The sequence below is a fragment of the Hypomesus transpacificus genome, chromosome 18, assembly GCF_021917145.1.
Source record: "Hypomesus transpacificus isolate Combined female chromosome 18, fHypTra1, whole genome shotgun sequence".
Lineage (NCBI taxonomy): Eukaryota > Metazoa > Chordata > Actinopteri > Osmeriformes > Osmeridae > Hypomesus > Hypomesus transpacificus.
Window position 1 is genome coordinate 4,299,502 of NC_061077.1, and position 22,695 is coordinate 4,322,196.

Sequence of the window (22,695 nt, forward strand, 5' to 3'; positions counted from 1 at the left end):
GTCCAGGAGCACACAGAGTAGAGCAGAGTTGGGATATTCCCACATTATGTGGACTGACGAGGTGTGATATATTTAGAAAGCAGGGCATTTATAGACACCAGAGTCTCACGCATGCAATGTCAGAAATAGCAGGGAGGTTGTGGGGGAGGGGCAGTGAAAGGGCTCAAAAACATGAAGGGAGAGAGGTTGAGTGTTTGAGGGTAAGATGACCTGAGAGTAAGAGGTGAGAGTAAGAGGGGTGAGTGTTTGGGTTTCAAGGTTATGGATGACTGAGGCCTGTGGTATTCAGGTGCTGTCAAATATGTTGTCAATGTTATAATAAATATCTAGCAAAAGGCACCTGGTATATTCTACTTGAGTACTCTGAGTACAGATTTTTTGTACATTGAGATATTTTAACAAAGTATGTGTACCACACATATGATCACATGATCACAAAGTGTGTTGCGCGTGTGAGAGCAATGATTTCATGCAAAACATGTTGTTCTTTGTGTCACATTACTTACAACCTTGACATAACAGTAGCAGACAGTATTGAGTATGCCAAATGATTTACTCTGAGACATGCTCTTATAATTCTATTCCCTCAGTGAGGACTCCAAATAATAAACCAGGGCACTCTAGTTATTATCTTGCTGGAGCATCTGTTCCTCTGTGAGAGAGCAGCTAACATCACTGGGTTGCTCTAACCAACAGCAAGGTGCATATGACCTTCTCTCCCTAAGACCTTCTCACCCCTATATCTGCATGTTAGGACCTAAAGTTTTGTTTTAGCATGTGAACGGGCTCAGAAAACTCGAAATTGCACACATACGTAAACCTGTAAATTATTTCTAACAAGTTTATTTGATCAATTACTGATTGTAAACATACAAATCAAGTGTAAGCACTACAAATAGGCAAAAGGTTAGTGTACCTGTCCTGGAGGCAATGTTGCAGGAAGAGGAACAGGGAGAGTGAGGATGAGAGAGGGAGCCCGTGGAGGAAGAGTGGTAGGGAGAGGTAGACCTGGAAGCCGTGGAAGAATAGGGCCAAATTTACAGTATCTAATGAAATTTGAACAACTTTGTTGTGAACCATGGGGCAACATTGAGAGAGGCTGGATAGAGCGTTCAGACCAACCTCAGCAGACATACCGTTGCAACAGTAATTTTGACATTTCGACAAGAGCACAGGTGAAAACTACTTTTGTCTACTGTCTCCAGTACAGTACAATGTAGGCTACTATATGCGCCACATCAGTATTTTTTTGTACACATTCACTGCAGTCCATGATTGAAACAATGTACTGTATTTCATTTGCTGTATGCTTTCTTTTGTCTCCACAAATGTAATTGCTGTGTTAAAAGTAGCCTACCAAAGTATTTGATTTAAAATATGTTCTGATCTTCTGCACAAAATGCAACCTTTACGTAGACAATGAGGAGACTAGTAGAGTATATTCAACAGTGTGCAGTACTGGTCTTGTGTGTTGTGTTTGGTCAACATATTCATGTACTTAACATATTCTACTGTAACTATATCTCTGACTAAATCAAGCAGGTTATATAATTAGAAAAGAATAGTTACTGTAAAAGTGTTATAAATTGAGCGCTACAGTGTGTAACTGGTTCAAACAGAGTCAAATTTTATGAACCATGTGTGTGGCATATGGTGACAGAATTGGTTTTTATACATGATTGTATAGTTTTGAACGAAGCGTTTCATTTTGTAAAAGATTGGAGCTGTTCTGCTACTTGTGTGTCTGGTTGTGTGAATCGTGTGTTATGTTTTGACAAAGTGAGGCCTGTTTTCAAAATTGTGCTTAAGCAATTGGAAAAAACTGTAAATAATCCACCCCTTCTTCTTTGATGTACAATAGAAAACATTTGGAAAAAAAGATTAGTCTAGGACTGTAGTGTAGTCTTGCTGGTACAACAGGACTCTGACTCAGGGAAGGACTGTAGCCTGTTGTCCACAGGTGGTTGACCCATTTTCAGGTTAGGTATTATGTAAGCTCTATCAATGTCAGCTCTTGTCCTTTGTAATTACCAGTGTCTAATCATATTGTCTCTGGATTAATTCCCTTTAGCTTGTTCATCACTTCTTTGCCAACATGTAATGAAATGAGCTATATGGATGAACAGTGTACATCTAAAGGATTTTGTATTAAATATGGACATACAGTAATAAAGGAAGGGAATATTTGATGTTGTCATGAACTCATTTTACTGTCAAACTACTGACATAAGGCTGTACCTGGAAGATTCACTCGAGTATGGAATAGCTATGGTTCTGAAGAACTTTTGTAGCATATGGAGTGAAATGAAGGAACTCATATTGGATGTATTAAATCAAATACATTGTACAGTTGTTGCTAAAAATGTCAAAAAGCTGTTATGTTTGTAATACCCTTAATCCAGTTCTGAGGGTTCTATGGGTGTGGATTGAGGTGCATCAATATGCAACTTGTCACATTGACTGTTTCAAACTGCTCACTTCAGAACATGTGGGAAGGGACACATGCTGATAGCTTAGGTGTGTTAATTAGCATTTATTTGGAGGAGAATAGAACAGAGCTAGTGACCGTCTTGTTTCATTGGTGGAACATACAGGTTATGAGGTGAGGTCACCATGTCTGTTGATTCCCTTTACAGTAATAATCAGTCTACTGAAATGCTAACTTGAAACTAGAAATAACTATGTAATTATTATATTTTATGTTATAATTGTTTTGATTTTAGTATTTATTATTTTAACTAGAAAACCCCTGAATAATTACTTAAATACTTTACATGATGAATATGAATATTTAACTGATTATATCTGTAAGAAGAAGTTGACTATATAGCAAATATATAATATATATAAATATAATATAAATATAGCAGGTCAAACTGGTATTAGGTACCGTTTATTCAACAACAAAAAAAACATAGCAGAAAAAAACTAGTAAAATTGTTTTATTAAGTTTCAGATTTTTTTTTTGAAAAATAAACTATATACTAAGCATTATTACACTGAGGAGATGTAACCTCCATAATCAAAAAGTATAAAAAAAGGAGTCTCAGTCACCACCATTTCCCAGACTAGACTGTGAGTTTGGGGTGACAAGGGGCACAATGCTGGGCAGTAGGAAGACAGGGTTCTGGGGAGAGGGGCTGTATCCTAGGATGATGTTGGAGGGGGGGATCCAGGTTCCATCTTCCCAGAGTCACTACTCTCGCTTAGTTGCCTCTTCAGAACCATCTCCCTGGCGATACATGTCACCTGACCATTGGTCACTGTGTAAGTTCCAGTCCTGACAAACAAAATAAAGTTTTAACAACAAACAGAGAAAATGTAAACTCTTTTGGTTCAAGAGGCTGTTGCATATTTGAATATTTAATTTCCTTCTAAATAAACACTCACTTCTGAGACTCTGATCCATTTTGCATGCCGGGCTGGTTCTGTTTGGCAAAGAAGAAAGAGGACCACCAGTGGCCAGAGTCTTGTCTGGGGAGCCCTGAGGATAAACCAGTGAGCATTAGAGACACAATCCAGGGAGATTAGCATATTATACCATTACTACAGGCTGGATAGAAATGTTCCATTCTGCCCTTACCTGGGTGGTGTGGAATGACCTCCCCTGTGTACTCAGAACTGCCACACGAGCTGTTGCTCGAGGTCGATCCTATACGCCCTGGAATACAGACAAGAATCCAGCTCAGACATTTCCCTTGTAGGGTTTAACTACAGAACTTCAGGACTCCATTTTAAGAGGACACATATAGTCAGAGATACAACACACAGAATATTCACTCAATAATTTTTGTTCTCTGATCTGTCGACTCACTTCTGTAGTAATCATGGGTGGCAATGAGGGAACCGCTAGATGGAATGGACGCCATTTTCTCTGACCTTATGTGCAAAACTGCTCAAAGATGGAAGATGGTAAGTCTAGAGTAGAGAGGGAAAAGAGAAAAGGATGGGTTGTTACGAATGTGAGACACACAAGCAGAAACCGTACAACTGTCAAGTCGTAACAATATTATTGTTGCTAGATTTTACTGTACAGTATCCTTATTGTAAAAAAAACTGACTTGCAAAGCAGGGAGCTTAACAAAGATACATTTAGTGGTTTATACAAAGTGGCTGGCCAAATCCAGGCAATGTAGCAGTCCTATGTGCTGTCATGGACATGCAGTAAGCTTTCCCCATGCAACAGCTACTCCTGGAGCCTAGCCCGAAAGTCCACTCCTTAGCAGCTGTGATAGGTGTCTGGTTCCACAGACACTAATTTAATTGACTTGGCCAGTCTGTTTGTGTAACATGTCAAAGCAGGGCAACCAGCCCGGAAAATGGAGTCTGGTGCACGGGCAAGCAGCATGATCCTGATCCTATGTGGCTTGGCAACATATTGTTGTAAGTCCTGCTGCTGGTATTTAGACCCTCCAGGGACAACATCTGTATTCTTATCCATAATTTGTTTTATTTTTTGCTTTTATCCAAAGGGATATCCAAACAGTTTAACCTTAATTACATAACAAAAGTATAAGGAATGGTATAACCCCTAATCCAAACCCCAAGATACTGAACACTACATTATATCTGGATCCAGATTCTTAGCCCACAGGAGAAACAAACAAGCTCCAGATGGCTTGACATTTTCTAAGTCAGGTGAGCTAATACTTGTTCGGACTAAAGAGACAAAACAGATTAAGGATAAACCTACAAGTTCTCCCTTCTGGTTTACTTAACTTTACTAACCTCTTCCGAAATAACTTCATGATAAGGTTGTGGGACATGTGCATGCTCAACACAAAATTCTACCTCAAATGCACAAATGCATTGAATGTCAAAACAGGAGTCGGATGCATAAAAAACAACCATCCAGCTAAAATGTAGAAATTACATAGACAGCAGATGGTTTACAACAATTCAAATTGATAAAATGGCCAGCTAAATTAGAATATTTTCCTTAGTAGGCTATTCCTTTTATCTGATGTCTCTAATCTCCGTGTGAGACAGAAAAAAATTGCCTATCTACGATTTATCGTTAATGTATTATAGCACTAGCAGGCACTAAATTAAAATATTAAATATTCATAGGCTGCGCGTTATAAATTGTAGGTAGGATGTTATTTAACTCTAACTAAAACAAATCGGGACAAATAATATATTTACCTCTTGGTTTGGTCTGGATGTTGAAAAACCACCAAGGTCGGCTGGTAACGATTGAAGGTGGCGTTATGCTACTTGATGTGGCCCATTTGTGGAAGGGATGTCTGTTGTCTATCTGTTGACGCTTTGGTCTCTGTTGCCTCCAGTCCAGTACCTACAGATGAGTGACACACAAGCTTTATACATGCACAGGTCAGGTGACGCTTAGAGCACGGAATGGTGTGGGCGGGGTTAAGATAAATTAGCAACTGTTTCCAAGCCTACTGAAAAACAAAACGTGTTGTAGCTGCATGCCAAAAGGATACGGGACCGTCACCTTGGGATCCACTTGCAGCTGTCAACACCACAGGGTAACCTGAAACGTATCTAAAACGAGTATTGCTCGGAAGACACCCCGCGAGAATAACAAAATAAGATTATTTTTGCAATATAATGCAGAATAAACACACAAATACATATCCTAAGGTCTCATACTCACTCATTCCCGATATCAATTATTTTATTTTCGCAGATGATTAGCAACTTCCCTGGTGGTCTAGTGGTTAGGATTCGGCGCTCTCACCGCCGCGGCCCGGGTTCGATTCCCGGTCAGGGAACAATTTTTGAAGGTTAGGAGTTCCTACCAAGAATAGTTTGACGGTGTATTAAGTGTTAAACAAATCACATTTCTCAATGTTTTAATAACTAGACAACTCCTAAAATGCCAGTACAGTCGACTTTATTTGAAAACTATGAAATATACAAAAAGTAAACAAGCTGGTATTCTCCATCCATTAAGCAATTTAACAAAATAAGTGCATGGTTGCTAAACAATTCTAAATTTGTAAACAAACACGTATAGAACATTGCTTTTTTAAACACTCACACGGCTATAATAATTATTGTGGTTGAAAAATGTATCATGATCTTAAAATTCATTATATGACATGATGTGAAAAGAAAGTTCTGTCAGGTTACAATACTATATTCTACCTGCACGCCAATGACGCAAGCTGTTCAAACTGCCAACATAAAATATTTTTTAATTCGCTTCCTTGCCATGAAAACAGTCAGATGGAATATAGGACCCATGTTAAGGTGACACAGGGTGGGCAACATGAAGGTGAGGTGTGGTGTGTTAGAAGGGGCCATCCCGTGATGAGCTTCGGTCAAAGCCAGAGGTGCCTTGGTTTGATCGGCTGCCAGTCATTTTGTCCTGTGAATTATAACAATTATTCACTTAACATTTAAATAAATAACTTTCTCCATTTTGCTTTTAGTACATTCGACCACCGCACCTTCACATTTCCCACCATGTCTTCAAAAGACTTGAAAGTAGAGGAATGTCTGGTGAAAAAAAAGTTTTATTAAATCACTTTGCCCAACACTTTAATTTTATTTACAGTTTATTTTGGACTAAACTTTCTGTGTTATGTTCTATAAGTTATAAGATGTTGATAAAATGATGAAATATCATAACAGGTAGTCACAGTAGTTATCCACACTCTTCACCATCAGTTTCTTAGATAGATGGTAAACACATATCTTACCTCATAGCAGGCACACTAATGGGGTGGCTCAGGGAGGTGCTGATGTATGGAGAAATAGGAAGAAAGACATGTAAGAGCATTTCAACATTACAAGAAACAGGAAACACAGACAGGCGGGTGACAGTTTATCTATCAATACAATATTATACAATCTTTAGATAGTACAGTAACGATCAGTCACTTTAGTGTTGTTTAGTATTCAGTGAATGTTTTTTTTCCCTTTTCACTTTGATATATATAGACAGGATTTTCCATACATTGATCTGGCCATGTATGCTCACTATCATTTAAATGGTACATTATGGTACCTAGCATATAGGAAGATGTGAAATGCAGTGAGTAGTGCAGTGTAATATCTTAGATACAAGGGTCTTTTATTACCGTGGAGGGCTTGGCAGAGGTAATGATCTGTTCAGACCGCAGCATTATAGAAAGAAAAAAAATATGAGGATGAAACAGAAACACGTCACAACAGCTTTCATGTTCACTGTCTGTGTGGTGGGAACATGCAGAACACCACTGTCACACAGTTGTCACTGTTGTTGCAAAAGTAAGATTAGGAGTATGACTGTACTGTTCTTATTTCTGATAATACAACCATTCATCTCCAATATGATTTTTTTTGTAGTGAAGGTGAACAGTGCGGTATTGTGGGGTTAATTGTCCACATTCCTCAAACAGGAAGTCTAAACTGGAGTTTTATGGAAGAAATTGAATTCTGTGTTGTCATGTATTCCATCTATCCACTTGTGAAGCGTCTCACAAGTGAACATTCTAAAATTCTCTCACAACTATCTGAATGTGTCAATTTAATTCAAACGTTTCTTACAGTGGTCACGTGAAGTATCTCTAGGTGTAAAAACATGTGAAACTACTCTGAGAATAGGGAACTGATCGGATTAAAGACAAGAGAGAATCACTCTGTGGATTAGGGAAACAGATGCTGGATCTGTGGGCTGGACACAGGGATGGATTACTCCGGGGCAAGTACATGTTAACGGGGGGAGAGGGAAGGATAGAAAAGTTAAGATGTTAAGTTGTAAAAAAAAAGTAAAGAGGTAAAAGCAGTCGACGAGGATCAGGGGCACAAAGAGTTTCAGGTACCTCATCTCTCCTAATCTCCTAGTGATAGCCACACCCACTGAGGACAGAGCAGCAGTGGTCACCTGGCCTGCATGGGACAGAGTCTCTTGGGTTCTCTTATACCTTCAGACAGAGAAAGCAGTGTCAGAGAAACACATGAACAGGAGTCAGGGCACATGCAGAGAACCTTGGCATTCAACACAAGACACGAGACACAAGCCATCAGCTGCAACCTATAGTGACACGACAGATCCCAAGATCCCAAGTCTCTGTTTTCCACTGGTGAAGATGCTTGGCCCAGCGGCAGCCCGCTAAGGCTGCTGCTTGCTGGCTAAGCTTTTACAGTCTAACTAATAGACAGGCTATTAACAGGACTCTGATCCTCACCGACCTCAAAATCCCATCAGCTGTTCCCAAGGCATGCTCCTTTTCTTTACATTTGAAGGTAAAACAACAACTTTGAGGGGGAAAAAAATTCAACACTCATAAACTGAAGCAAGATGAAATTCACTTACGTGTTGGAGTGACTTATGTCCTCCAACGTCGCTGATGCTGAGAGATAACTTTAAAGATGTAAAGTAGCAGATTAGCATCAGAACAACAACCTTAAAGAGATAATGACTTTTGTGAGCTTGGCATTCATGGTTATATAACTATCATACTGGACCAACAAAGCTGCTGGGGACATTCTACTGGTACTGGCCTTGCAGTGGGAAGTTATGGGAAAGGGTAGTAGTGTTCTTTAAATGTTATTGTGATCTGACAGTGTAACATCAGATAAATGACACTTAGGTGCATTATCTGGACAGGACACATGGTGGAAAGTAGCATGAGGACAGGAAAGGTAACACTTACGGGGTTGAGGTCTGGACCTCCTGCCAGCCTTTGGCCAAGTTCTGTTTGAGATCACTGAGGGGGCCCATTCCCAGTTGCCTCTTAATTTCCACAGCATACTTTTCTTTGGCCAAAAGCACCTGCCGCAAAGTTTGTATTTCATCCTCTACCTGGATTAAATAATTTAACTCTGTCAATATGTTCAAAAATGAATGAAAACAAATTCAAGTTGAATGGAATGAATGTGTAACAACCTGTATTAGCTCGATCCTGAGATCATCTACATCCTCCTCTGTTAAATTTACAGGCGGGACTCCATTTCTTGTTATTCCAGTGGAGAAGTTAAAAGAGTCCCCACCAAAACCTTTGGAAGCATGCAGTCATGTCAGCAGCCTATTTACCTCCTTCCAGTTCGGGCTACAGATAGTTACATGTTAAACTGTAGGCTGCTTTCACTTGCCAACGTTTTTACGCTGTCCATGGTTCTGATTCCATTGTGTTCAGCTCAGGCATGTATGCATTACAGTAGCACTACAAACACTACAGTCTGTGGTACAGAACCAGAACTAGCAAGCAAGCCCGTCACCTGATGCGTTTACAGTGTTTGTTTACTAAAGCGACACTTTTAAATCAGCCAAATCTGCTGTACTACTATGTACTATAGCACATCACTCACAAACGGTATTGTCTTATATCTTACCTGGCCTGTTCATGTCAGAAAACAATAAACTCCTTTCCACTGCACAAGGCAAATGCTGTGTAGCCTGTAGCTAGTCAAATTAGTGCAAGCTAAGCTAGTGTAGCTATCTAGCTTAGCTGCTAAAACAGTGCTACTAGCGTAACTCTAAATATGAAGCTCAAAAGTCAATTTAAATCAAATAAGCAAACTGATTTTCGTATCTTAAAAACAAACGTTCAAAAAAGATTACTCAACCAATAACATTTTTTAAGTTAATTGTATGCTGCGGACGCGGTTTGTCTGTATTTTGCGCTCCGGAGTTGTAATACCTGTGGATGCCCAAACCAGTAAAATTCCCTAATCCTTAAAACCAGACGTGCACACATGCACAACACGATGTTTGGATGATGGAAGCATTCGTTTGTCCGTTTTTTTCATTCAATTCACGGTAACCTGTGAAGGGCATTTAACTTTCGTCACTTTAGTTGTGTTTGGTTTATTTAATAACCCCTGCATTATTGGATTGAGCTACATCTCAATAAATGGGGTAATTGCAGTTTAGTATAAACGAGTCAATCAGTCTGCATTCTGTCTCCATCTACTGGAGAAATGCATAGGTACTCATTTTCCACAACAAGAGCAGAGCAGAGAATACATGAAAAAAGTAGTGAGTGAACATTCCTCAGGTGATCTGTGGTTGACTTCATTCACTGCATTCTGTGGATAACGTATATGGAGTAGCCTATATACCACGTTTCAGTTAGAGCTGACCCGGCTGTATTGAAAACACAGAGAAAAATTACATTAAATGTTCAAGAACATTTATTTAACGACAGCAAATCAGATCAATGACCCACTTAGTTTTCTTTCAGACACACAACTACCATGCTACAACATAAAGGTCAAGATTTCTACTTCATATTTTACTTCAATTATATATACAAATGACCTCAACCATTAAACCATGCGTTGCAAAATTTAATGGCCACATCAAAACAACATAGCATTTATCTAAAGCTTCTCAATAAAACATGACAAAATAAGAAATTAAATAAGAATGCATCAAATTACCATATCACTATTGTTACACTATGTTGTCTGTGTCTAGACCTTTTTTTATAGAGCTATTTCCTGATCATTGATCCACTTAAGTTTTTTTGAACACACATTGCATTCAACTCAGAACAATTAGCATATTCCAATATCTCAATGAAGAAGCCATAACAGGAACATCAATGTTTTTTTCAGGAGGGTACAGGAAACACACTGTATAAGGGCCACAGAGGTCAACAACCAGAGGTCAACAACCATCCCATCAACAGAAGAGGACAGGCAGAAGGAGCTCAGAAGCCCATTGTAAACCATTTTAACACATCATTGGCATTTGAAGAAAAACATAAAATAATAAGAATAATGATGAATGATTATGGTAAATTGTGAAGTTGCTTCACTTGATGTACTGTATAATTCACTGGCATAAAAAATTAATTGTGTTTTTTATAAGAGCTGCCTATAGTGCTAACCCACTGAATAAAATAACTTGTGAGCAAAAAATTCTGATTCTTAGAATTCAATGATGGTAAACAAACACAGCATCAGACAAACACAACACTCTCTGAGCTCCCTTTAGCACGATAAACTATAGATAAACAGGATGATAATATTGTCCAAATGCTTACAACATTTTCCTTACACACTTACACTACACATACAGTAGCCTAAACATCAAAAGAAAAGTATGAAAATAACTGCATGATTGTTTTTTCATATCCACTCATAGGTTAAGATGGCTCAGAAGAGACTGAATTGGAATAGGGTGATAATTCTTGGCTTGTAGTTTGGACTTATGTTGCATATTAAGAGTTATGTTTGGAGTTGTATATTAAAAGAAAGTACAGGTAAAACCATTCAAGATTAAGGAAATATCAATGAATATATACTCCAACATAAGGAAACCCTATCCATATGGTCTCCATTGCAGTGTTAATGTGTTCAGTCAATGTGTTTAATACAACTAAGGAAATGGCAGGGGAAATCTTATCAGTTTGACTAAAATGTAATGTTAATACAACAATACATTGTACACTAATGTGGGTAATTGATGAACTACATCAGATTTAGCTGTCTATAAAGCCTTTTGACAGTGAATAAAAATGGCTTGTGCCGCTGAAAAAGTGATTTAAGAGTAAGCTTACCAGATGTAAACAACTGTATATGCCTACAGCCAACATCACTTACAGTTGAGTGTAGGAAATGTGTAGTGAAATGATGCTGCACTGTTAGATTAGGACTGTTGGTGACAGTTGTGAGTAGTTTTACTGTAGCAGTTAAAATGGTGATGCGATAACAAATGTACAATATTAATTTCCAGATGGTAGCCTTTGGATACTCAGTAACTGCAGGGAAGAAGAAACAGGGTGAACTATTACAAGCACTAAATTGCAGGGTCGGATCTGTGCACTGCTTTCACAGCTCAAATAAAGACCAAGTCCGATAAATGATAAACCAAGACCCACCACAGCAAAGAAATCTGAAAGTTGTCAATTAGAGCTATTTTTACGCCCTGTCTTCTTCATTCCTTTCCATCCACTTACACTAGTTTCAGGGCTAATCCGCCACTTTGTGAAAGGGGCAAATACATGGTGACTGGAGTGAAAAAACTACAGGTCTAGATATGATTAGGTTAAGAAGCAAAAACATTTTTACTATGAGATCACTGATGACTGAGCTCTATCCCAAGATGTTTGATGTTGGCAACATGCACCAAAGACCCTCCAATACCTCCCTGAGCCTCTTATCTGATGAGAATAAACATCAAGTAAACTGCACCCCAAATTAATTACTTTTACACATACATATTGCACATACATATGTACCTACACAGTATGAATTTCTCAAACAAACATTTTACATAAAACAAAAAAATTAAATAAAGACAATGGTTCTTCCTAAACAGTGCATGCTACACCATTACACAAAATGTGGAAAAGGGTAAGTTGGGTAGGCGGATTGTGAGGTCAAAGGCCAAAAAATAACAAAGAGTTAACCACAGGGAAGCAAACGTATTCTTTCTCTTTTCTTTCAATATTCAGGCGGAAAGGGACCACTATGGGGAGGGTGGAAGGGGGTTGTGCTCAAGAGTTCCTTTGGTGGACCACGCTCACTCGCCCCCCTCTTCAGTACACAGCTCTTTGTGAAGTTAAAACAGATTGCCCCTCTCGTTCATCTTGTAAATGTGGAGCAGGAAAGCAGGCAGAGCCACAGGCCAGGGGTGGAGGATTAGTTGAAGCCTGTGTCGGTTCGGTAGGTGGAATGGTGGCCATCTGATGTCAACTGGGTGGTCTCTGTAGCTGATGGTTGCAGCACAATGGGCTCACCGCCACCCTCTGGTCGAGAAATAGTCATACAGACAGACACATAGGGTTAGTGCTGAACCTTGAGCTGACCTGACAATACTCAGATGGACCAGGCAGTCTCACCTCTCTCATCAGACTGCAGTTGGGCCTCAAGGTCCTCGGGGGACACGTAGAAGTCAGGCTCCTGGCCCTCTGGGGGCCTTGGTTTACATTTCCCACAGCAGCAGTTACAGCAGCAACACAGGCAACAGCAGAAGTAGCAACCAGTGGCCAGGCCACAGAAAACAAACAATGCCTGAGAGGAAGAGAGCGAGTGAGAGATAAAGAGAAAGAGAGGCAGAATATATATATATATATAATGTGATAGTGAAAGTTTAAGGCAATATGACAAGTCATAGAAAAAGAGATAAGAACAAGAATAAAATACATCCCTAGCTGCAGAATGATAAAACAATTGACAGCTTATTCCCTTCCTCATGCCATTTCCTGTCTTACCTTGGCCCACCAGCTAGACAGGACAAAGTATGTGTTCACATTCTCCTCGCCAAACTGCTCGGCCACATACAAGCCCAGAGAGCCATACTTGTCGTAGATGTTGCGTTTAGTGGGATCATTCAAAATAGCATGAGCATTGTTAATCTCCTTAAATTTGTCAGCCGCCTCTGGATTGTCAGGGTTCTTGTCAGGGTGGAACTTCAATGCCAGTTTCCTGAAGACACAAAAATGAATTGTCAGAATATCAGAATCAAATGAATCAGTTATTAAGATGGGTGTGGCATTCAGAGTAATACCATGATCAATAAGATGATTACTATGGTGTATTGGAAAATGGACTGACCTGTATGATTTCTTGATATCATCAGGTGTAGCCAGCTTCTCAACACCCAGCACTACATAGAGAGTTTCCCCAGAGGTAGACAGAGAGCGCTGTCTCTGCTGTTCTGCCATTGTCTTACGTCTTTCACAATCTAAAGACATTGAAGATTAGGAATGTCCCAGTAAAGATATTGATTAGGTGAAGTCATCGTGTCAGCCTCATCCCACACTGTAGGCACTAGCCTATTGCATTCCCTGTCCAGAATGTTGTATTCAATATCCCTAGAACATCTAAGGTATTTTCATGTTCCTAGGATTAAGTGTTATTATTTACAATGACTATAGACCACAGGCCGCAATATTGCTAAAACAATAGTATTGCCAACAACATGTACATACAGTTGGGTCTAAAAGTCTGAGACCAGTAGTCAAGACTTCTATTTTACATTTGTTTTTTGCTCAACATGGAGTGACAAGTTGAATCTTAGAAATATACATACAAATTTCTGATTATTTTTGTTTTAATTGTCCCCCTTTTTCGATTTAATGACAGAGTGCTCGGCCTCCACCAGTTTGTGCAAAACCTGACAACCAATGTTTTCCCAGCATGATTTGACAATGTTCCAAAGGGCTTCTTGTGATGTCACAGAATGCTTGGCTTTATCAGTCTCTCAGTTCAAGTCCCCCGTTATGTTCAATGCGGTCTCAGACTTTTGAACCCTACTATATATTAGGACCATACGGCTGGGCCTATGACATCAGTGAGGCAACATGCTATGAAGGCAAACTGCTCCATATGAGACATTTCCCCAAAAATATTTATAGCATGACATCATTCATTGCTGATGATAATGATGGTAACAAATGGGATAGCAACGCATTTCCTTAAATGAGGCTGGCACATATCATTCATTGACATCCATGCATTCATGGTGCCAAATGCGAATGCTCGATTTCTAGAAATGACGCATAAGTCGTAAACAAATCAAACTACTTCCATAAGGCCTTACTATGTCGAACTATAATTTGAGACATTTTCCCTTGACGTTTGCAAATCTCAGTATCCGTTTCACTGGTCGCACTATGATTATTGATAGCCTAACACAATCTGCTATAAATAGTCCATACATGCAGGTGATTTAAAAAAAAAATGCTAGACTATTTGTCTGTACAGTAAAGATGCAATGCGAATACGATGGTTTGAGCATTAATTTGGAGCGGCATCACTACTGCTTTAGTGCACAGCATCCATGTTGGTTTGCTTGATGGCCTGCTCTTGATGCAAGGCAGGACTGGATCGCTAAAGTCAGCTGTAATTTCAAGGGCAGGGACGAATATTTTAGGAAAATAGCAATCCAATTGTACAAGAATGCTCACCTTTCAGTCGGTTTTAATGCGCTGCGTAGAGAATCTTCCAGGGGAGGGGGGTTGTTAAGATCTGTCTATGGTAGCAGTTGCATCTCAAGGAACGGCGCACATCCACTATACACAACCATGGACAGCTGCAGGAGCAGTACCTTAGCCCCGCCCCCGACCACCCCCATGTCGACGTGCGCATACAAGGATTGTGATCCAGTAGTATATTGTATTCATCAACCAAAGTCTCATTTGGAAGAGTTGTCCAGAAACGGATTATAAAGGCACTGACAGGACAAACCCGATCTCAATTCTAAACTAAGGTTACCAAATGATCATGGGACTTGTCATTTAGTCAGGGGAAATGCGATTTGACACCGAATATTGGTTAAATATCGCGCCTATGTATTCCACGTTTACATTAGGCTACACCATACGACTGTTTAAAGTTTAGATACAGCTGGCGGGATAGTCAATGAATATTCTACTAGGCAAGGATGATGTATCTTTAAGTTTGACATTGATAATGGGCAACAAATCCAGAAAAGCACTGAAACGTAATATATAATTTGGCGATTATACAAGTACAATTCATTGAAATGGAAGGGTGGTGGTGGATATCGTTTTATAAATCAAAACAGACATCATATTTAGGTTCTAAAAAAATATTTTTTAATTCATGTGAAAATCCATTCATTCCATTGAACCAGCTCCCTAGCAACTAGGACATCGTTTCTTTGGACCAAGCCAATCAACTCTTTGAATCCGTACTATCACTTCTCGCGAGAAAAGGCGACCATCAACACAACACAACACGACAGTTGTCAAAGTCAGATAAGGTAGCTAGCAAACTAGCTGATTAATTTAGCAACAAAACTGTATTTGCAATTTAAGAGTCATTCATTTATATTTAATTCAGTTGCTATTTCTCATAAAACTATCCGTGGATAACACATTTAAACGGTGGGTGGTGCACAACGACCAACAAGCCTAGCTAACGAGTTGTTAGCCTAGTTGACGTTAACGTTTGAACTGTACAGTAGGCTAGCTAGCTATGTATGTAACTATGTGCTAGCTGTAGTGCTAGCAAAATGGTCGCATCCAGGAAAAACGACAGCTCCCAGCAAGATAGTCAAAACGAGTTTACATTGAGTAGCGATCATCAACTATTTATCATTGGTTTTAAAATAGTATTATGTTGGCAGATACTTGTAAATGTAAGTAATGTCAGCTTGCTTAGCTAGCGTTAAACACAATTTAAAGATTAGTTGACTGGGTATGCCAAGTTTGCTGTCTAATTGTGTCTACAGTAGATATTCGGAGCCCGATGATGAGTTACGCTGAAAAACCCGAGGACATCACTAAAGACGAGTGGATGGACAAACTAAATAATGTGCACATACAGAGGGCCGACATGAACCGACTCATTATGAATTACCTAGTGACAGGTATGTTATGCTAGTTGACATGGGGAGCTATGACTGATTATGGACCCTCAATGAACAGTCTAAAGGGAGCTAACCTGACCCAGTAGTGTAGCCAATTATTACAGTAGATAGTTTCATTAGTATATGAAGAAAGTTCAGTCAAATACTTATGTAATGTGGCCCATGGAATATGAATGGTGGACTTGTACTTTATGAAGATAAAAGTTGCCATTTTGTCTGAATCATACTCTTATTACTTTCCCAGTAATAAGTTGCTCTCCTATATTTTTGTTTAGAGGGGTTCAAGGAGGCAGCAGAGAAGTTCCGCATGGAGTCTGGGATAGAGCCCAGTGTGGACCTGGATTCTCTGGATGAGAGAATAAAGATCAGGGAGATGATTCTGAAGGGACAAATACAGGAAGCCATTGCGCTCATCAACAGCCTACATCCAGAGTTGCTTGACACCAACCGATACCTGTATTTCCATCTGCAGGTATTGCTTTCTGTAATGAGATGTCTTGAACTTGACCTTGGGGTACTAAAGTTGTTTAGTCACAGTATAGCAGATTGCAGACCTGATTGCATTTCCTCCCTTCCCCTATGCAGCAACAGCACTTGATAGAGTTAATAAGGCTGCGGGAGACAGAGTCTGCTTTGGAGTTTGCCCAGACACAGCTGGCTGAGCAGGGGGAAGAGAGCAGGGAGTGCCTAACAGAGATGGAGAGAACATTGGCTCTTTTGGCTTTTGACAACCCAGAGGAGTCACCCTTTGGAGACCTGCTCAACACAATGCAGCGACAGAAGGTGTGTGTGCCTGTGTGTATGAGGAACAAGGAGGGGTGGAAAAAGTTATTCATTCACACATTTTTGAATGTGAAATGGAAAAGAAAGTCTGTTGAGCTCTGAACCCAGCTGTCCTATTCTAATGTTGGTTGTAGTGGGTGGCAATTCAATACTGTGTTGAAATTGACCTGAATTTGACTTATTTGTGAACATCCAGGTATGGAGTGAGGTGAACCAGGCTGTGCTGGACTATGAGAACCGAGAGTCAACGCCAAAACTGGCCAAACTTCTGAAGCTGTTGTTGTGGGCTCAGAATGAGCTGGACCAGAAGAAAGTGAAATATCCCAAAATGACTGACCTTAGTAAGGGCACCATTGAGGATCCAAAGTGAAAACAGCAATGACATGGACACTTCCCTATCTCCTATTTATAAACAGTCAGAGACTGAATGATATTGTTATAACATATATTATATATAAAACTGAACAATTTTTTTGATGTTGCATATATGAGAGGACCTAATTCATTGTGCTAACTGTAAATGGCTGTATTTTAAAAGTAACAACTGCAAACACAATTAACAGATTATCCACATTTATAGACATTTGGCATCACAAATGTCCATAGTTGGTTTATATTTGGTTGCCTGTAAAGCCCGTTTTGGATACACATGGATCACTGTCCCACCCATCATGATGAATTTAAATGTTTTTAATTTTATTTCTAAGCCTCTAGTTTATGATATAATTTACATTTACAGTGTGGACTGTGTTACATGAAAATAATACCTCTTAAAGGAAGAGGGGAACAATCCTGCATCACTAAAATGCTTTTTGAGAGTGCAGATTACTCCTCACCCTATCATAAGCTATTAATTGTCATGTTACAAGTTTGTTGCAATTTAACTAATCATTATATAAAGATAAATAAGGATTTTTATTTTAGTTGGCCGATTCATTGTCCCCCCTGTTTTGAGAAGCCTTTTAAGTGAAGCCTGTTTTACTATCTAATGATGGCATTTCACATTAAATGCTAATTTCTTTCTGTATTCAGAGAAAGGACAGATGGCCACCTCCAAAATTAGTGAGCAGTTTACATTTTTTGCTGAACAAAGCATGCATTGTTATGTTTTGAATGGCTTAAGGTTAGTATGTGCCTATGCCTTGTGTTGCCAGAGGGTTTTAATATTGTTGTTTTTTAACTCGCTGCTAAATATCCATCCTTCCTTTCATACAAGTTTTTATTGTATTATCCGACAATGTGAGCATGCACAAAATACTAAAGAGCTCCCATCGTATTATTGATAGTTTTTAAGATCCTATTTGCAATATTTAAATAAACAACTCATTTTAGAGACAACTTGTTTTATTGTTGCATTACTGGGAATTTTGATTTACATTCTGCTGTGAATAAAATGACTAAGGGCCTAGTTACATGTTGAGACTGGAGACATAACCAACAACAGCATTCCCTGCATGCCTCATCTCCCACCACAAGCAAATACTCTTTGACTGTAGATTTCCGCACTTGGATAAAAACATACATTACCTGTCTGTCTAGTTTACAGAAAGATACTTTTGTCGGGGTTCATCAAGTTAAAGCATGCAATGTTCTTGTGTTTTGGTCATTTACAGATAGGAGAAGTTGCATGATAGTACAACCGTTTGGTCAATGGCATTGGACAATGTACTAGATCAATCTCCTGAGTTTAAAATTCACGGGAATGACTGCATCTCCACAGCTAATGGATCTAATGCATGGAAGGAGACACAACACCAAACGTTATGGCCCAGGTGAGATTGTCAAAAAAAAATTGATAATTGAAAAATAATGTGCAAACTGTCTCACTTCAAAAAAAAAAAAAGCAACCAATCTTTATATATAAGCACACACTGCCTTTTACGTTTTCTGGTATTATGATTAAGATTTACAAAGCTGGATAGAATGCAGGGCTTAGAGAATTCCTGGCACCGTGCCGGATGTCTGGCATGCGGACAAGAGAAGAAGAAGAATTGTGAACTTGCATGCGGTTTAATATTTTTGCTTTAACCCCTGAGAATAATTAAGCAAAAAGATTGTGGAGCTTTATTTAACTCTTGAATTGAACGCTGAATTGCTAGCCAATAATAAAATGTATTCAATATGATTCAAAAGTCTGACAGTAAAAAAAAAACGTTTTTCAAAAAATAATTCAAATTGTTCTCTTTGACAGAAAAGTAACATCATGGCCCAGAAATGCAAATTGATAAACTGAGCTCTGAATCTTCAACCAAACAGCAATTTTGGACCCAGAAATGTTGTTTAGTTTAATACATGCTTCTGCATAACTCTGTATTATGATCTGCTTGCAGGCCATTGGTAAAAACATGGACGGTGATGCTCTTCTTGAGTACATCTCTCCTGTACTGCTCTAGGATGACACTGCCTATCTGTGCTGTTACAATGGCAACCCAGTTTCAGTGGAGTAAGACAGATTCAGGGATGGCGTTGGCTAGTTTCTTCTGGGGTTATTGCTTCACACAGATTCTGGGAGGACATGCCAGTGACAGGTGTGTTAACATCCTGGGAGGCTTCCATTGCACTTGTAATTTTATCTTAATATATTACAGCTAGTATCCTCAAAGTCCATACTGCCTAGAAGTAGTAATACCAGATATACCTCCCAACTCTTGAAACACTGGAACAAGCATCTATCTGTGTTTGTGTGTACCCCTCTTGTAATATGTTATTTCTATCTGGACCTTGAGTCTGCAAAATAAAGTTATATATATATATATATATATATATATATATACACTGTATACATATATAAGACTTGGATGATAATTCTCACTCTAAATAATAAGTTGAAATCTTTTTTTCTTTTTTATCTACTTGAATAAAACTAAAATGTAAATGTAAAAATATTGTCTGATAATATTTATGCTGATGGTTGTTGAGAATGTCTTGTCTTTCATTGTTGGGTTTATGGCAGTTGTTTCCTTCACCAGAATTGGAGGAGAGAGTGTCCTGCTGCTCTCCACAACTGTCTGGGCTATCATCACAGCCGTCACCCCCTTTTTGGCCAAATTTGACTGGAACCCCCTTGCTTCCATGATGATAGCCAGGTTCCTTATGGGGTTATCACAGGGTGAGAGTTGATTAAGTGGAGAAGAGGACACCATGTGATTGTTTACTTAAGTAACATTTGTTCTACTCTAGGCGTACACTACCCATCTTTGGCCAGCCTTTGCTCTCAACGCGTAGTTGAAGGGAAGAAAGGCTTTCTGATGAGTACAATGGGAAGTGGTTCTTATCTAGGGTGAGTTTAAAATTGAGAAAACACCAAATATACACACACACACACAAATTATTTATCATGATTGTATGAGTGGTCTAAACATTGTCAACCTCCTTGTATATGTAGAACAATGATGGTTGGAAGCCTGGGATCCCTGATGTTGGAACACTATGGCTGGGAAAGTGTTTTCTATGGCACTGGTTTACTAGCTGGACTGTGGTCTTTAGTTGTGTGGAGGTATTTACTTAAAGGTATAGTCAGGCATTAACTAAATAATCTCTTAATTTCATTATATTCGTGACATGCATGATAAATATATTTGTTGTAAGTTTGATTCTATCAAATTAATTGACTACATCAAAGATGACACACATGAATGAGGATCTTGAGGATTCTAAACTGTAAAATGTTTAAAAATTAACTGTACAAGCTTCCTGTGGTGCAGGAGAGGTTATTTCAGTGCTGAGACTGTCGAATCATGCTACTTCCAGTTCGAGTTTCTCAAACCTACGGTGGCTAAGACTGCTCAAACAGCCATCTGTGTGGTACAGTTTATATTTAATGATCTATGTTTTACAAGACGCATACACCCATATCTGTCCTATAGTACTGTGAAATGTGGACACTGTTCTTTCTATTTTGTCATACCTTCTCAGTGCCATGGTTACCACTCATATGTGTTACTGCAGTGCTTCTTACACACTTATATCATGGTTACCAACCTACTTCAAAGATACGTTTCCTCACGCCAAGGTATTAAAATAATTTAACACATTTTATATGACAAGCTAAGATAACTGAAAATCTTAGTGTGTAATTTCCTCACCATTGGATTTCATTCTCCTGTCACTTCTTCTACATGACATGATGTTCCAGGGATGGGTGTATAATGTCATTCCATGGTTTGTTGCCATTCCATCAGCACAATTTGGAGGCTGGCTTTCAGATTGTCTTATAATGCAAGGTATGGTATCCACTTTATATAAGTCAAACATGTTGTTCTTTCTTGATGGGCCTTTCCCTGACTTATTGGACACTTACAATAAAATGTCTGTATCTAGGATATGGCACAGCAGCTGTTAGGAAAATGATGCAGGTAAGGTTATTTATGAAATACTTCATATAACAGCATACAACTATTTTCCCAAAGTTTTTTGTATGGCATATTTATCATCTGAATTTACATACTTTTAGATTAACACAATACTACAATGAGTCATTGATACGTATTACTATACTAGGTTTTGTAAAAACCTCACAGGCACTAATGAATTCTTGACTATGCATTTAAAATCTCTCACAAGTATGTTGTCTGTTCATTGATGTGTTCAGCATCATTCTAATAAATTTGAGAACACAAATCCAATACCATTAACCCACATTTAGAAATGGCTTGTTTTGTTAATTTGCCATCATGTTCAGTTCCTTTCCATGGGTGTGTCCAGTGTGTTCATCCTGTTCCTCTGCATACCAGTCAAATGTCCCTCTGCTGTCACCCTTATTTCTGTTACTATGGGCTTGGCAACTTTTAACAGCAGGTGCGTGTGTACATTTGTTTTGTCTGAATTGTCTTGTTTCCTATTTCCCTACAAAAACAAATGAGTGTCATATCTACCATCTTCATATGTAGGCTATACAAGAACTGCACTACAGTAACTCTTTGTCTGTTTTCTTGGCTCAGTGGAGTAGTAGTGAATGTTCAAGACCTTGCCCCATCATGTGCTGGAGCTCTATTTGGTCAGTTTGCAATTCTGGTTAACAATGAGTTGAGCTACTGTGTATCTTATGTAGGCCTAAATATACCACTTTGCTGTTTTATTTATGTTTGTTGTGAACGAAGCAAATCTTTCTTTCTTTTGTCACAGGATTTATGAATATGTGTGGGGCATTCACAGGTAGGTGTCAAATGTCTATTTAAATTCATTTGCAAATGTGCCTTTAACTCTAGGGACATTCTGGAGTTATAGTGCAAAGTATTTTCGTAAATGGCTTTACAAAAAAAAGTGTCTGTGTTGTACAGGACTGATTCTGGTCTATTTATCTGGCTACTTGATTGAGGTCACCACATCCTGGGTGCCAGTGTTCTCAATCATCACACTGGTGAATGTTGTGGGCATAGCAGTTTTCCTGATGTTTGGAGATGCCCAGCGTGTGGACTTGGAAGAAACTAGAAGGATCACACATATCTGACCTACTAAAAGTGTATTTACCAACTATGTATTGTGATTGCTATGTGATGACTATGTCATTTTGGTTTGTGTTTTTTTTACTAGGGTTTAAATAAACATGTTCCTATTCACAATAACAGCTTCAAAGAAACAGAGAAAGTGATTAAATTAAGATGGAGGACAGAACAAAACACACAAATGACACAGGCGACAGTAAACAAACATTAGGCGAGTACAACACC

General features: G+C 38.9%; 5 protein-coding genes and 1 non-coding gene across 10 annotated transcripts; 3 read left to right on the forward strand and 3 right to left on the reverse strand.

The window, feature by feature from the left end:
* Nucleotides 1-2,877: 2,877 nt before the first annotated feature.
* ppdpfa (pancreatic progenitor cell differentiation and proliferation factor a) lies at nucleotides 2,878-5,298 on the reverse strand. Its single transcript, XM_047040149.1, has 5 exons — nucleotides 5,146-5,298; nucleotides 3,815-3,918; nucleotides 3,584-3,661; nucleotides 3,391-3,484; nucleotides 2,878-3,280 (listed from the first exon to the last, which is right to left on the reverse strand). The coding sequence occupies exons 2-5, from the start codon at nucleotides 3,867-3,869 to the stop codon at nucleotides 3,148-3,150; spliced, it is 360 nt and encodes a 119-aa protein (XP_046896105.1). The 5' UTR covers nucleotides 3,870-3,918; nucleotides 5,146-5,298; the 3' UTR covers nucleotides 2,878-3,147.
* Nucleotides 5,299-5,666: 368 nt separating this feature from the next.
* trnae-cuc lies at nucleotides 5,667-5,738 on the forward strand. Its single transcript has one exon. It is a non-coding gene; the product is annotated as a tRNA-Glu (tRNA).
* A 117-nt stretch (nucleotides 5,739-5,855) lies between these two features.
* On the reverse strand, nucleotides 5,856-9,632 carry LOC124480762 (tumor protein D54-like). Its single transcript, XM_047040346.1, has 9 exons — nucleotides 9,289-9,632; nucleotides 8,843-8,952; nucleotides 8,610-8,758; nucleotides 8,270-8,317; nucleotides 7,776-7,877; nucleotides 7,053-7,079; nucleotides 6,672-6,710; nucleotides 6,420-6,468; nucleotides 5,856-6,337 (listed from the first exon to the last, which is right to left on the reverse strand). The coding sequence occupies exons 1-9, from the start codon at nucleotides 9,299-9,301 to the stop codon at nucleotides 6,260-6,262; spliced, it is 615 nt and encodes a 204-aa protein (XP_046896302.1). The 5' UTR covers nucleotides 9,302-9,632; the 3' UTR covers nucleotides 5,856-6,259.
* A 446-nt stretch (nucleotides 9,633-10,078) lies between these two features.
* On the reverse strand, nucleotides 10,079-14,954 carry LOC124481165 (dnaJ homolog subfamily C member 5-like). Its single transcript, XM_047040995.1, has 5 exons — nucleotides 14,817-14,954; nucleotides 13,462-13,591; nucleotides 13,119-13,332; nucleotides 12,747-12,918; nucleotides 10,079-12,653 (listed from the first exon to the last, which is right to left on the reverse strand). The coding sequence occupies exons 2-5, from the start codon at nucleotides 13,569-13,571 to the stop codon at nucleotides 12,547-12,549; spliced, it is 603 nt and encodes a 200-aa protein (XP_046896951.1). The 5' UTR covers nucleotides 13,572-13,591; nucleotides 14,817-14,954; the 3' UTR covers nucleotides 10,079-12,546.
* A 615-nt stretch (nucleotides 14,955-15,569) lies between these two features.
* LOC124480525 (glucose-induced degradation protein 8-B homolog) lies at nucleotides 15,570-18,364 on the forward strand. 4 transcript variants are annotated; one of them, XM_047039926.1, is made up of 5 exons: nucleotides 15,570-15,634; nucleotides 16,106-16,243; nucleotides 16,519-16,715; nucleotides 16,829-17,026; nucleotides 17,223-18,364. In XM_047039926.1, exons 2-5 carry the CDS (start codon nucleotides 16,123-16,125, stop codon nucleotides 17,394-17,396), a joined length of 690 nt encoding a protein of 229 aa, XP_046895882.1. In that variant the 5' UTR covers nucleotides 15,570-15,634; nucleotides 16,106-16,122; the 3' UTR covers nucleotides 17,397-18,364. The 4 variants fall into 4 exon arrangements, with proteins under 4 accessions (XP_046895882.1, XP_046895878.1, XP_046895879.1 ...); XM_047039922.1 differs by having other exon boundaries at nucleotides 15,577-16,012; XM_047039923.1 differs by having other exon boundaries at nucleotides 15,577-15,758.
* Nucleotides 18,365-18,527: 163 nt separating this feature from the next.
* LOC124480494 (solute carrier family 17 member 9-like) lies at nucleotides 18,528-22,590 on the forward strand. 2 transcript variants are annotated; one of them, XM_047039856.1, is made up of 13 exons: nucleotides 18,529-18,798; nucleotides 19,357-19,554; nucleotides 19,996-20,135; nucleotides 20,207-20,306; nucleotides 20,412-20,536; nucleotides 20,731-20,830; nucleotides 20,942-21,038; nucleotides 21,162-21,249; nucleotides 21,347-21,381; nucleotides 21,708-21,823; nucleotides 21,967-22,022; nucleotides 22,151-22,180; nucleotides 22,306-22,590. In XM_047039856.1, exons 1-13 carry the CDS (start codon nucleotides 18,677-18,679, stop codon nucleotides 22,473-22,475), a joined length of 1,377 nt encoding a protein of 458 aa, XP_046895812.1. In that variant the 5' UTR covers nucleotides 18,529-18,676; the 3' UTR covers nucleotides 22,476-22,590. The 2 variants fall into 2 exon arrangements, with proteins under 2 accessions (XP_046895813.1, XP_046895812.1); XM_047039857.1 differs by lacking the exons at nucleotides 21,967-22,022; nucleotides 22,151-22,180 and having other exon boundaries at nucleotides 18,528-18,798; nucleotides 22,306-22,439.
* Nucleotides 22,591-22,695: the final 105 nt, after the last annotated feature.